At 42.8% G+C, this 12,691-nt stretch overlaps 2 protein-coding genes across 2 annotated transcripts in view; one reads left to right on the forward strand and one right to left on the reverse strand.

Moving 5' to 3' along the window:
- The window catches only part of Myo10a (unconventional myosin 10A), a 40,907-nt gene extending 36,734 nt beyond the window's left edge, over positions 1 to 4,173 (forward strand). Inside the window, exons 29-34 of the mRNA XM_077406491.1 lie at positions 543 to 846; positions 1,293 to 1,873; positions 2,365 to 2,497; positions 2,582 to 2,786; positions 3,028 to 3,164; positions 3,260 to 4,173. Coding sequence (XP_077262617.1) covers positions 543 to 846; positions 1,293 to 1,873; positions 2,365 to 2,497; positions 2,582 to 2,786; positions 3,028 to 3,164; positions 3,260 to 3,493 — 1,594 coding nt within the window. The 3' untranslated portion in view covers positions 3,494 to 4,173. The remainder of the gene's footprint in view (positions 1 to 542; positions 847 to 1,292; positions 1,874 to 2,364; positions 2,498 to 2,581; positions 2,787 to 3,027; positions 3,165 to 3,259) is intronic.
- On the reverse strand, positions 3,837 to 10,466 carry LOC143897677 (uncharacterized). The gene is made up of 7 exons (XM_077406492.1): positions 10,317 to 10,466; positions 9,515 to 9,752; positions 8,775 to 8,901; positions 8,320 to 8,417; positions 6,883 to 7,096; positions 5,793 to 6,300; positions 3,837 to 5,183 (listed from the first exon to the last, which is right to left on the reverse strand). Exons 2-7 carry the CDS (start codon positions 9,551 to 9,553, stop codon positions 4,871 to 4,873), a joined length of 1,299 nt encoding a protein of 432 aa, XP_077262618.1. The 5' UTR covers positions 9,554 to 9,752; positions 10,317 to 10,466; the 3' UTR covers positions 3,837 to 4,870.
- Positions 10,467 to 12,691: the final 2,225 nt, after the last annotated feature.

Raw genomic sequence — 12,691 nt, forward strand, 5'->3', positions numbered from 1 at the left:
ATCCATTTCTACTAATTATGGATTAAATTTAATCTCGGCTTAACTTTACTTTTTTTCTAGTTCTAAGAATTAGAAAAAGAGGTGAAAAGTAAGATTAAAGTTAATCTATATACCCCAACGTATACGTTGGCAGAAATGGACATTAAAGTCATATTTATTACTCATTTTGTTAATTAGGATTAAAAAAATGATAAAGATTTATCTGCTATCGGAGAAATCGCGACGGGGCGAGACGTCTAATTAATTAAAATGTGATCGTTCCTTTCTAAATTCTGGTGATATATTAAGTGCACACGCAAGCTCGTCGATCGTATGGAAATTAATGCGAAACAACTATTAACGGTGTTACGCAAGCGAGTCGTGTTGAGAAAGCATAACGCGGCCCGTCGTGCGATATCATTTCGACCGTGCACCGCGGTGTCTCCTTTTTTTCCGTATCGTTCCTGGTTCCGTATTTAGCACCGACCAGTCGGTGCTTATCGCGCGCGGCACGAGCGAGCGAGCGAGCGGGCGGGCGGATTTAACGAACGCGTCCTGCGCAGATTCGAGATGTTGAAGACCGCGGACGGATCGATCAGCGGATCCCTCAAGGTGATCGAGTCGTTGAAGAGCAAGAAGAAGAACAAGAAGGGCAAGGGCCAGCAGGACGGCACCGAGTGGACCTGGAAGGAACAGGTGGACCTCGTCAAGTATTCCACCGTCCCCATCGAGCAGAGCTTGCTCAGGCTCGACGCGGATCTGAGCGTCCTAGCCGTGGAGTGCTTCCTGTGCCTGATGAGATACATGGGGGATCAACCGTTGCCGCCTGAGACCAGCGAAGTCAAGTGCGTCTACACCATCCTCATGGTAAGATTAAACTTTGAATAGAATTAAAATTATTCCTAGTTTATTTTTGGATGTTAACTGGAAGAAGACCTGGGCAAAGGTTGAAATTGGAGACTTAGAAGTAAATAAGGAATTCAAATAGAAGAAGAATGGAGGCACATAAAGAAAAAAAAGAGGGATTAAAATAGAATTATTTTTGATTTTGCCTCCTTCTAGGAACGTGAATGCGAAACGAAAACTATTCCGTATTTTTCTGAGTGTTGAGTCACTTTCGTACAATGCCGTTTCTTTGTGGATTTACCTTTGAAATCCCTGGGTAAGAAACGGAAATTGTCGATTACCTATTATTATCCGTCATTACCTTTGTCTTCTCGCGCTAATTTTAGCGACCGCGCGCTATATTCTTTCCATCGCGTTGAAGGACGCGATTTTTCTAACAAACCTACATCTTCGCGCACTGTCCACAGCACTGTCACAAATACGAATCGCTGCGCGACGAGGTTTACTGCCAACTGATGAAGCAGACCACCAATAACAAGAGCCCGAATCCGGAGAGCTGCCAGCGCGGCTGGCGGATCTTCAGCATCATCGCCGCTTATTTCACGTGCAGCGACGGCCTCAGGCCCTACCTGACGAAATACCTCGAGACGGCGGCGTACGACAAGCGTCGCGCCTATCACGGCACCGCGATGGTGTGCCTGCAGAACCTGCGGAAGACCGTGAAGTACGGCGGGCGCAAGAACGTGCCCAGCGTGGAGGAGATCATGGCGATCAGCGCGGGCAGGAACGCGAAGAGGCAGATCTACCGGCTGCCCGGCGGCACCGAGCGGGTCATTAACACGAAATGCACGACTGTCGTGCAGGACGTTATTGAGGAGATGTGCAGCGTCATCTCCGTGAGAAATCCGCACGAGATGGACGAGTTCTCGCTGTACTGCATCGTCGACGGCGACGCGTTCACCATGCCGTTGGCCAGGGACGAGTACGTCCTCGACGTGACTACGGAGCTCCAGAAAAACCACCAGGTGTTCTACTTATTATTTTGCAGGTACGGTAAATTTCCGCTGTTACAAATCTCGGAGTATTCTCTTTCCCAAGCTCATAGTAATTCCATAATTTTTATTTATTTAATGTGCGCAGAAATTTTTCTTCCACAGACAAATTTTTTGTTCATACCTATAGAAATATTTTGCAAATTAACGGGATTATTATTATTAAAAAAATAATAATAATAAAGCTCTAAAGTCTAATGTGATTCAAGACGCGATATGTCTGAAGTATAAAGTACAGAGAATAATTGTTTTGGGTTTATAGTGATAAAAATTATTCTGTTTATTATATCATCCTGGTATCAAAATAAATATATAAATAATGCGGAAAAGGTGAGAAAACTCACGGGAAAATATTTATTTTAATATAAATACGACAAACACTAAATAGTCTTTGCTGCTACAAAACCGTTTTCAAAAAATGTAAAATTCTAACAGCATCCTTTATGTGACTTGGTCGAAAATAATGTTATCTAAAAAATCTTTTTAGATCTGTCTGGTACTATCCTTTGCGGCTGGACGCAGCGTTGTATATAGAAGTCGTGTTTAACCAAATCATTCCCGATTACCTGGAGGGACTTTTGCTAGTCCTACCTGGAGAACATTTACCTCAGGAAATAATTGTAAGTACTAACGTCTGCCTGAGAGCTCGAGCTCGACCGCGGAGGAAAATAAACGACGCAGTTAACGACGTGCCTGTTCCGTAGTACGACATGGCGCAAATAACAGCGCTATTACACAGAGCGGCTGACATGACGCACGAGCCCGCGACGAAGGAGATTAAATATCTGCTGCCAAAACCAGCGCTGAGTTTGAGGGAACCCAGGCCGCAACAATGGTCGAACATGGTCCAGCAAGCCTGGAATAACGTTCAGCACTCTTCGGCGGCTGTTTGTAAGGCGCAGGTGCTCGGTAAGTCGACTTCGAATCGAGATTACGTTTCGAGACTGGAAAACTTTCTACCCCATTAAATTAGCTTGTAATAATGTGAACGATAAAAGGAGGTATTACAAATTTACTTTAATATCTATAATATACAAGCAAAAACTCAAACAATAGCAGTTTAAAAAATTGTTGTTTGGCAAAATGGCAAAAATTGGTCGTTCGATTAAGTGCATATATATACATACATATGTGTCTTCTTTTTCTTTAGAAATATTATCTAAGTGGCCACTTTTCGGCTCGAGTTTCTTCGCGGTAAAGAGAGTACCCGAGGGCAAGGAAAAGAGCGCCGATCACATTCTCGCTCTCAATCGACACGGAGTACACTTCATAGATCTGATCACGCATGTAAGTAGCTCATCCGCTCCTTTTGTCTTTTCTCACACGTAACGGTGATTTTCCTCCTCCGCGTGTAATTTAATCGTGTGTCCCGCGTCTTTTAGGAGACACTGTACCATTACCCCTACTCCGAGGTGATCTCCACCAGGAAGGTCAAGTCCGAAGAGGGCACGCTCTACCTCGACATGAAGTGCGGCAATCTGATGCAGCAGCGTATCACTAGGCTGCAGACGGAGCAGGCCCATGAGATCTCCCGCCTCATCAGACAGTACATCACCATGGAGCAGAGGACATCCAACGCTCAAGGTGGTGCCGGTATCGGGCTCGGCATGAGATAAGCATCCTCGCCTAACGCGGCGCATCCTCCTTCGCGACTGATATCCGATCCGGATTAGTCATTCTGCACAGGGCGGTAACCAAGCCCCTCGATTAATGTACCGTAACGTATAGCGTGATGCCGCGAGTGTAGCCAATATGAATCACGGCGTGGTTCTTAACGTGACCTGCGTGAGGTATACCGACCTTGAGTTCAAGCTACATCGGGTACCAAGTGGGATAAGCTCGTTCCAATGTACCAGCCCGTGCCGTAACGGACGACGGTGCAGCTAATCCGTCATCAGGGATATTCGTAGGACTCGCTGGAAGGAAGGATCGTGAAGGGGAAAAGAACGAATGCTCAAGTATCTAAATCGTCCATATCGGGTGACTTGAAACGATGGACTTGTATAGCATTTATTTATACGTTTTAACGAGTTCACACACATGAAGAAAACACAGACAAGGCGTAAACGCGAATATAGAAATTATATCAATCGCGACGGTGTAATATTAACACACTGATATTAACACACGTCCCGGATGAGTGTTGAACGGATGACTAACCATGCAGCGATTATATGTTATCATCAGATTATTAATAATAATTGTACGTATATGCATATAGAAGTATGAGATGTGAACGAAGATATTAACTTTATATTGAAATTTTTACGTGTAAAAAAAAACAGATGTGTTATTCCTTCCCGAGTTATATCTCGCAATCCCGACTATTGCACAGGTCTGCAAAGTAAAACTTTCAAAAATAACGCATATGTAAACTAACAGAAAATATTGAGAGGCTTATTAAGGCTCCGAAATTATTTCAGTTCTGTGATACAGCTATTCTTCTAATTTATTTATAATGAACTATTTAAATATAAATGCGTTGTGGCATCTCGCGTGTTCCCAATACACAATAATTAAGTCCAAAAATCTACATTTTGCTTCATTATCTTGAAATTGGAGCTTGAGTCGAATCAAATGAGTTTCGAGTCAATTATGTACATACAAAATTTTTGTTCAATTTTATAACACCTATTTTACGAGAGTGTGAAATCGTTTTGGACTTAACGAGGTTTGTCTCTTGTTATTACGTCTCTATACAAAAATCTTGTAAAATATCGAAGAGTACATATAATATCAACGATTATTGCATCTTGCTTTAATCCTTTCATGGCTAAATTATTTGTGAAAATATTTAACAAATTAAATTACAGAGATAACAGAATACAGATAATAATTATAAGAGATAGTACTTATTAGTGAAGAAAAAATCTTCAAGTTTTAATTATTAATTTTACTAATTAGAGAAAAAAAATAATTAATGTTCTTACTAAACTAAAATTGGCCAATTAATTTGTAATTAGAGAAAGAGTGCCCGCGTGTGCATGAAAGGGTTAAATTCTCGAGTGTTCCGGGCTAGGTCTCGGCGTGCTCGACTTAACGTCCTGCGGCCAGTTACTTGCAGTGTGCCGAACGTATCCCGGATCGGTCGGCGAGGACGGTGTCCTTGCAGTCTGCGTCCCGGTGGTTCTCAGCACGCCGAAATATTCGTCCAGCATCTCAATGTCGTCCTTGGATCTTTTGGATCGATAATCCTTGGGCGGAGGTGGCACGTTGAAGGGCACGTCGCGTTGATGACCTTTCAGGATCCCGGAATGTCCGCGCATCCTGGTGGGCACGTTGTCGTACTGGCTGTTGTCCGAATATCTGCTCGCCGTTCAAACAAAATTATATTTAAGAGCCGGCACTCTCGGTGCGTCACGCATGCTTGAATCATAACGTCGGAAACGAGGGAGCGCGAGCGATTCTGACGACTCACGTCCGCGCAAGTAATTCTCCATTTCGATGTATCTTAATTCCGAGCAAGATTTCCAGTTCTTAATTGTTTTGTGAATATTGGAGGAAGTAGAGTGAGAAATATGAGACGCGCAACAATTATCTTACACAATTTAATGTCAATTAATAGAGGTCTCCTAGGCATTTTAGAACTGATTTCTCAATTCTCACTTCAAAGATCAAGAATTCATAGCCTGGACGAAATGCGCTCGCAGTTATTTTTTATATATATATATAGTGCACATTTATATAAATATATTAAATATTAAATAAAATAATATATAAATAAATTATATTAAGTATTAAATATAAATTTATAAATGTTACATTAAAAATAAATTATTCGTGCGAGAGGCAAGAATCGTTCGCGTGCGTTTTCGTGGCCCCAACAGCGTGATCCAAGATGACTGACGCCAGGCATTGCCGGCGCTTAAATGAAATTTCCGAACCGAGGGAGTCTCCGTACGCGAGAGAAATCACCTGTTGTAGTTATCGAGCGCCTCTTCGACGTCTCGCTCGACCTTCATGATCTTCACGCTCGGATTGACGATCCTCGCGAAGACCGGGTCGCCCTTTTCGTACTCGGTCGGGAAGCGCGGCGTGTCGAGCTCGTCGATCGGCCGCTGATAGATGTCCCGGCTCTTGTATATTATCCTGGACTCCTCGATCCTGCGATCGGGATCGTACGCGACCGTGCGCGGCACCTCGATCTCCCGGTACCGCTGCGAGTCGCGCAGAGCTCGGCCATTCTCGAAATTCTGCGCGCGTTCCCGCGGCTCCTGATCGCCGCGAAGCTCGCGATCGTCCCGGGTGTCCCGCGAACGCGGACCGGGCGATTCCTGCTGCGATCTCGCGGAATCGGAGCGACCTTCCGCCTTCTGGAAAGCATCGTTCACGCGACCGTTCTCGTCCTCGGGGATCTTGACGACGGTTGGTTTCGACTTTTTCGCGTCCTCGGCGGTCACCACCGGCGTCACCTGACGTTTCTCTATTTTGAGACATATTATTTTTTGAAAATAGATAAATTTATTGAAAAATCTTACTTGGAAGTATAAACAAAGTAGATAAAAAGATTAATAAGCCGCAATAATTGCATTGGGATGTCTTCCATGAACAGAGCGTTGCGTCAGAATTTTTTTGGTATTCAATATATCTTACTAACGGAAATATTTTGCTGAAAGTACTATGAAATTGGTGAAAAATAAGATAAAAGTTGTAGAAAAATTACTGAACATATTTCAAAATAAATCATAATTTTTCTTATGAAATGTAATAGTGTGAAATATAAGGAAAGTTAAAAGTTATACTATTCACACAAAAGTAATAACAAATTTTTTAAAATATTAGATACTATGAAATTTATTGAATTTAACTGAAACCCGAATTTTTACTGAAATATTGATGGAAATAATGAAATAAAGAGAAAATTTCAAGTATATACATTTCAGTAAAATTGCATTATATTTTCAGTCAAATATTCCCATCAAGGCATATATACATATATATTTATGTATAGTCCAATTTAATCTAGTAATTTTTTTCATCAAATTGATTTAATTAATAATCGTACCTTTCTCGAGGATTCGCGCTTCGTCCTGCTTGTCCTTCTGGCGGGGCGGGCTCATCAGCAAATCCCCGATGAACACCAACGCGGTGATCAAGCACAGCGCACCCAAAACCGCGGCATTGTCAACCAGGTCCTCGGGAACGCTGTCGATGGACGCCAACGACAAGGCGCCGACTATCCCGAAGAGAATCACACCCAGGCCGAGTAGGAAAAATTCCTGGGATTCAATCGGGCTTGTTAGATCCGTTACACCTGCGTGATTTTTTAGCGCCGCGCCGACGCGATCTATTTACGCTTGGCGCGGCCGATTGATTATGCATGAAAACTCATTATCCAACAACCTTGCGACGAAAGGAAAAAAAAAGGAGGAAAAGAAGAAAATAATCGGTACGAAGTAAGTATTGCGGGCTCAGGGCTGTTCGGAACGCGAAGATCGGTATATGCGTGCCGTTGCGGTTTTCGAACGATATATTTATTTTGTATTGCGGGACACGGCGGGAATATAGGAAATCTATAACGCACATTATGCAGCCCGTTCAAGATCGGCCGGTCCCAACCTCAGTTATGACTCATTTAAATGAGTTACGTTACGTGTCGCGACTGACCAAGGCTGCGATTACGTGTACGACGGACGTTGCGGCGGGGCGAGTCCCGCACGCGTTGAGGAGAATATTCTCTTATCCTTGGCCCCCTCAATGGCGTGTGCCTTCGTAGTTCGCGCGCGTCGCGCTACCGATTTTCTCACGCCACCGCTATCGCCGCGATTTACGCGGTATATTTTCACTTTGCACACGACCAACCTCGGAATAAATTAAGAGCGCCTGGGAAGGATCTCGGTGCGCCGTCGGCGCGGTCGAGACGAGTCCCGCTCCCGCCATCGCTCTTCTGCAATGCGCTGCACGTGTGGAATTTCTGTCGCTATTCCCGCGGCAAAACGTCTTCGCTCTTGCTGACAGGGATGACTCCGCGCGATTTATTTATTAACGTGGTTTATTATTAACGATAGAAACTGATAAAAAGAAGCGAGATAAATCCTATTTTACTACATAAATATCTTTAGTTCCCCCCTTTTTTAACAAATTCTAGAGAAAAAAGCGTAAATATGAAAAGCTTGTCAGAGCGAGCTTGCGTCAACTTTCTTTTTTCTCAGACGAAGACAGAGACATATCTTGACGCCCCATCTATCAATCCAGAAAAGCAACTTTATCCAAAATAGATTCGTAGCTTTTTGGAAGTACAATATACGCCGCGATTTCTTTTCCTCTCTCTTTTTTTTTTTAACATTTGCTCTCCCAATCTCTCCCGCTCTTCGTACAATCAAAACGCTGCCGCGTCATTATGGTTCCGTTGACACAGTGTTACGAAACGCAGCTATACGACGCATTCCGTGTCACAGAAATGGAGTGAGGAGTGAGAGGAAAAAAAAAGGAAAGCAATTACCGTCTTTCGGCCGCGGAGCTCCCCGGTCGCCGCGGCGATCAAAAGACCCGTCGTTACGATGATGTATCCGCCGCAGGTCGCGGTCGCGAGGGCAGCGCCTGAAATACACGGAAATACGGAAAATGAGTGTGACTCGTCAGTGACTCGCGAGTCCGACGCTCGACACGCGAGAGAGCCAGGATCCGGGTGCCTGAATCATGCGAGTTACACGGAAAAAAAGAGGTGTTAAATCAAAATGTATGGTGTATATTCGTATATGTATACAGGCAACAGTCTATAATCCTGAAATGAGATCAGAAATTATATTGCGCGAAGAAAATTATTTATATTTTAGTTTGGTTTTTGATCAAAAGAAAAAAGTTGAAATTCTTATAAAAAGATTATAGATTGTTGCGTATATACGATCAGTGTATAAGTTTTGATTTGACACTTCCTTTTTTTTTCTACGTAAGTACCTATGCTGCCCCACGTCACGTTGTTCAGCAGTGACCACTCCCTGCTGCGATTCCTCAGGTAATGGAACACCCTTCGGCTCTCATCGTCCGTCACTCTAAGCGCCACGACGCACGCGACGCACAGGAGCTGCAATTCGACGCACACGATTTTTCTTCTCGTCTAATCGTAACTTCGCAGGTGATACGGGCGAATCATGTAATTGACACCGAGGGGTTTCGAATCGATATTGTTTCGATAAAATATTTAACGTTTGAGGCGACGCACGGGAGCTGCAATGTTTGACGCACACGCACACAGCTCTCCTAATTTTATAATTCTGCAGAAGATGTCGGAGAATCATGTATTCGAATCGATAGGTTCGATAAAATATTTGCCGATAAAGTTTGAGTTAACATACAAATATATAGGAAAATATATCTTGCACTAGTCACTGCCTATTATAGTGTCACGGATCGTTACGCAAATCGGTAATTGTTTTAGCACAATTACTGCTATTATAGAAATGTAGACATTATAGACTTAGCTGACTCTCTCTTTAGACTTGGCTATCTTTCCAGAAGCAAAATTGAAAAACTAAATAGAAAATTGATGAGTTTATTTTTTACCTAGTGTGGACACTGTGGACAACTTTAAAATCTGAACGCATTGAAATTCCATTAATTTCAACTCTCAGCAAAAGCTAAATTAATAAATGGGGAAATTAATTTTCACACGTTAAACTGAAGATACATCTACGTACCACTTCGATTATTCTGATGAACACCTTGCGGTTCCACATGATGCGATCACTAAAGACGCGCTACCAGACGAACTAAAGGAACGGTGAACAAGCGGCCGTTTGCGAAAGTGTCGTCTCTTTTCGGCGAAGCATTACGTGATTTCTCAGGCTATTAACAAACCGTTCTCATTTTCCTTTGAAACGCCAGTACTTATTCGCCTTAACAATCAGTTTCTGTCGCGAGGATACGTCGCATTGTCTGTAGGGACGAAAAATTTAGTCACATTCTGATAGGAAACGGGATAAAAATTTCTGTACCAAGCGTTTCTTACGGCAAAGCACGTAATATAAATCAGTTTCGAGATTTACTGTTAAAAAATTCGCAATTTAAAAAAATTAATAGTATTTTTTTTTTTACATCGGCACAATACTGTCCGTTTATCTGTGAACATTACAAAAAATGACAAAATTTTTGACGACAGAAAGTTTACATACACTTCATACATGAAATACGTTTTTAAATTACAAATTTTGGTTTTTAAAAAGAAAAAGATTATTTTACACACAGAAAGTAAATTAATTTGAATGAAATACAAACTTGAAAATTGTATTTTGATGAAAAATTAATTTTCGCGAATTAAATAACGCGCATGTTGTACTGTATAAACTAAACAATACGACCGTGCTTTTTTCACACTTTTTCGAGTGCTAAAAAGTGTTATTTTTACAAATAAATTGATAGTTTTAGTCGCTTGGAACGTTCTACCGTTATCGCTAACGTTCCAGTTGACTGTTCGATAAATGAAAACCAGTATATTATCACCTGTAGCAGTCACGAGACTGGTATAACACACGGAAAAAGAAGGCTTCGCGTCGCGACGCGCTCGAGCGACGACTGACAAGAGAAGATATAGCGAAGGCGCAGTTGCCCAGGTTGGCGGCACCGTGTGTCATGTAATAAGGACTGGCTGCATTTTCGAACGACACAAGTAACAATGCTATTATCACACGGTGCAATGGCGCAGGACGATGCGAACCTGCGGATATGTGTCACGGAGAGGCTCGTCGCGCGCCTCGCACCTTGAACCCGTTCGCAACGCGCGTTCAAGTACCGTCTTCGACGCTCCTTGACACAGTCGACGCTTTACACCTCGCGAGAAAAGGCGAATTAAGCGATTTGAATCTCCTCATTCGCGAGAAAAGACGAGGCGATTTGAATCTCTCGAAGAAAATGAGCAGCGCACCGCGTTTCATAAAACAACTTCATAGAAATTTCATTTATCTAAATGTAAAAGAGACAATTTCGGACAAATAGAAGTATATAAATTAACGTAGAATGTACTTTAATAATTAAGAAGAGTTATTTACATTCACAAATATATTCCCGAGCGATAAGAGTGAGCGATGAAAAGTAATGAGAAATATAAAATTACGCGATCCGATATAGACACATAAAATAAATATAAAGTATTAAAACACATATTACACATAATATCAATGATTATGATTGACCTCTAGATAGAATATATACATATGTATCTATATAAATCAAGAGACACGGTAGTGTCTCGCGCCAAGTACACGCGGAGCGAGACCGACCGTGACTCTTTTACGCGACGCGACGGGTTGCGAGTAGTCGAGATGTTGAGATCTCGATAACGAGTGAACGGATCAAGTTCTAAGTAGGCTTGATCGATAGCTTGGGGTCCAATTAGGGGGGGGTTTCTCTCATAATATTCCGCTACGTGCCCTACGAGCGGAGATATTGCGACGCAAAGTACAAATGTAAAAATTTATTTTTAAGATACTACTTCTAACGCCGACGTCTGATATGATGACGTCATAATCAGAAACGTTACTTTCACTTTTTCGACGCTGGCGGCGCAGGTATCGCCAGTTTCGATATCGCGCGCGTATTTCGAAATTAGGTCGATAGACTTATCGGTCAGAAGGAAGATTTCTATTTAGGTATAAATTAGGTATATATATAAATAACATATATTGAGTTAACGGAAAAGAAGGTGCTCTATGCGTGGCAGAAAATGCCGCTAGGGAATTTTTAAGTCGCTTCGTATGAATCAAGCTTGAATTCGATGTCCACGTGTCCCAGGTTGCCGATGACGAGGTCCACATAGTGCGCTCCGTAGTTTTTGGTGTCTACGTGTATTAATACCTTGAATTCGATGTCTAGGTGTTCCAGGTTGCCGATGACGAAGTCCACATAGTGCGCTTCATAGTTTTCGGTGTCCAGGTGTAATAATACGTTGAATTCGATGTCTACGTGTCCCAGGTTGCCGATGACGAGGTCCTCATAGTGCGCTCCGTAGTTTTCGGTGTCTACGTGTATTAATACCTTGAATTCGATGTCCACGTGTCCCAGGTTGCTGATGACGGGATCCAGATAGTGCGCTTCAGAGTTTTCGGTGTCCATGTGTAACCGTACGTTGAATTCGATGTCTAGGTGTCCCAGGTTGCCGATGACGAGATCCAGATAGTGCGCTTCATAGTTTTCGGGGTCCAGGTGTAATCGTACGTTGAATTCGATGTATAGGTGTCCCAGGTTGCCGATGACAAGGTCCACATAGTGCGCTCCGTAGTTTTCGGTGTCTACGTGTATTAATACGTTGAATTCGATGTCTAGGTGTCCCAGGTTGCCGATGACGAAGTCCACATAGTGCGCTTCATAGTTTTCGGTGTCCAGGTGTAAGAATACGTTGAATTCGATGTCTACGTGTCTCAGGTTGCCGATGACGAGGTCCACATAGTGCGCTTCGTAGTTTTCGGTGTCCAGGTGTAATAATACGTTGAATGCGATGTCTACGTGTCCCAGGTTGCCGATGACGAGGTCCACATAGTGCGCTCCGTAGTTTTCGGTGTCTACGTGTATTAATACCTTAAATTCGATGTTTAGGTGTCCCAGGTTGCTGATGACAAGGTCCAGATAGCGCGCTCGGTAGTTTTTGGTGTCTAGGTGTAATAATACCTCGAATTCGATGTCTACGTGTTCCAGGTTGCCGATGACGAGGTCCACATAATGCGCTTCATAGTTTTTGGTGTCTAAGTGTATTAATAACTTTAAATCTGAATGGGTGCGTTCAGCCGAAACTCCGCTAGCCTAGCAATTGTGAGCAGTCGCTCGTTTTCGCTCGTTTCCTCTCCTTTTAATCCATTAGGTCAAAAGAAGGGAAACGAGCGAAA

Source organism: Temnothorax americanus, unplaced genomic scaffold (genome assembly GCF_048541705.1).
Source record: "Temnothorax americanus isolate GAGA-0224 unplaced genomic scaffold, ASM4854170v1 Scaffold21, whole genome shotgun sequence".
Lineage (NCBI taxonomy): Eukaryota > Metazoa > Arthropoda > Insecta > Hymenoptera > Formicidae > Temnothorax > Temnothorax americanus.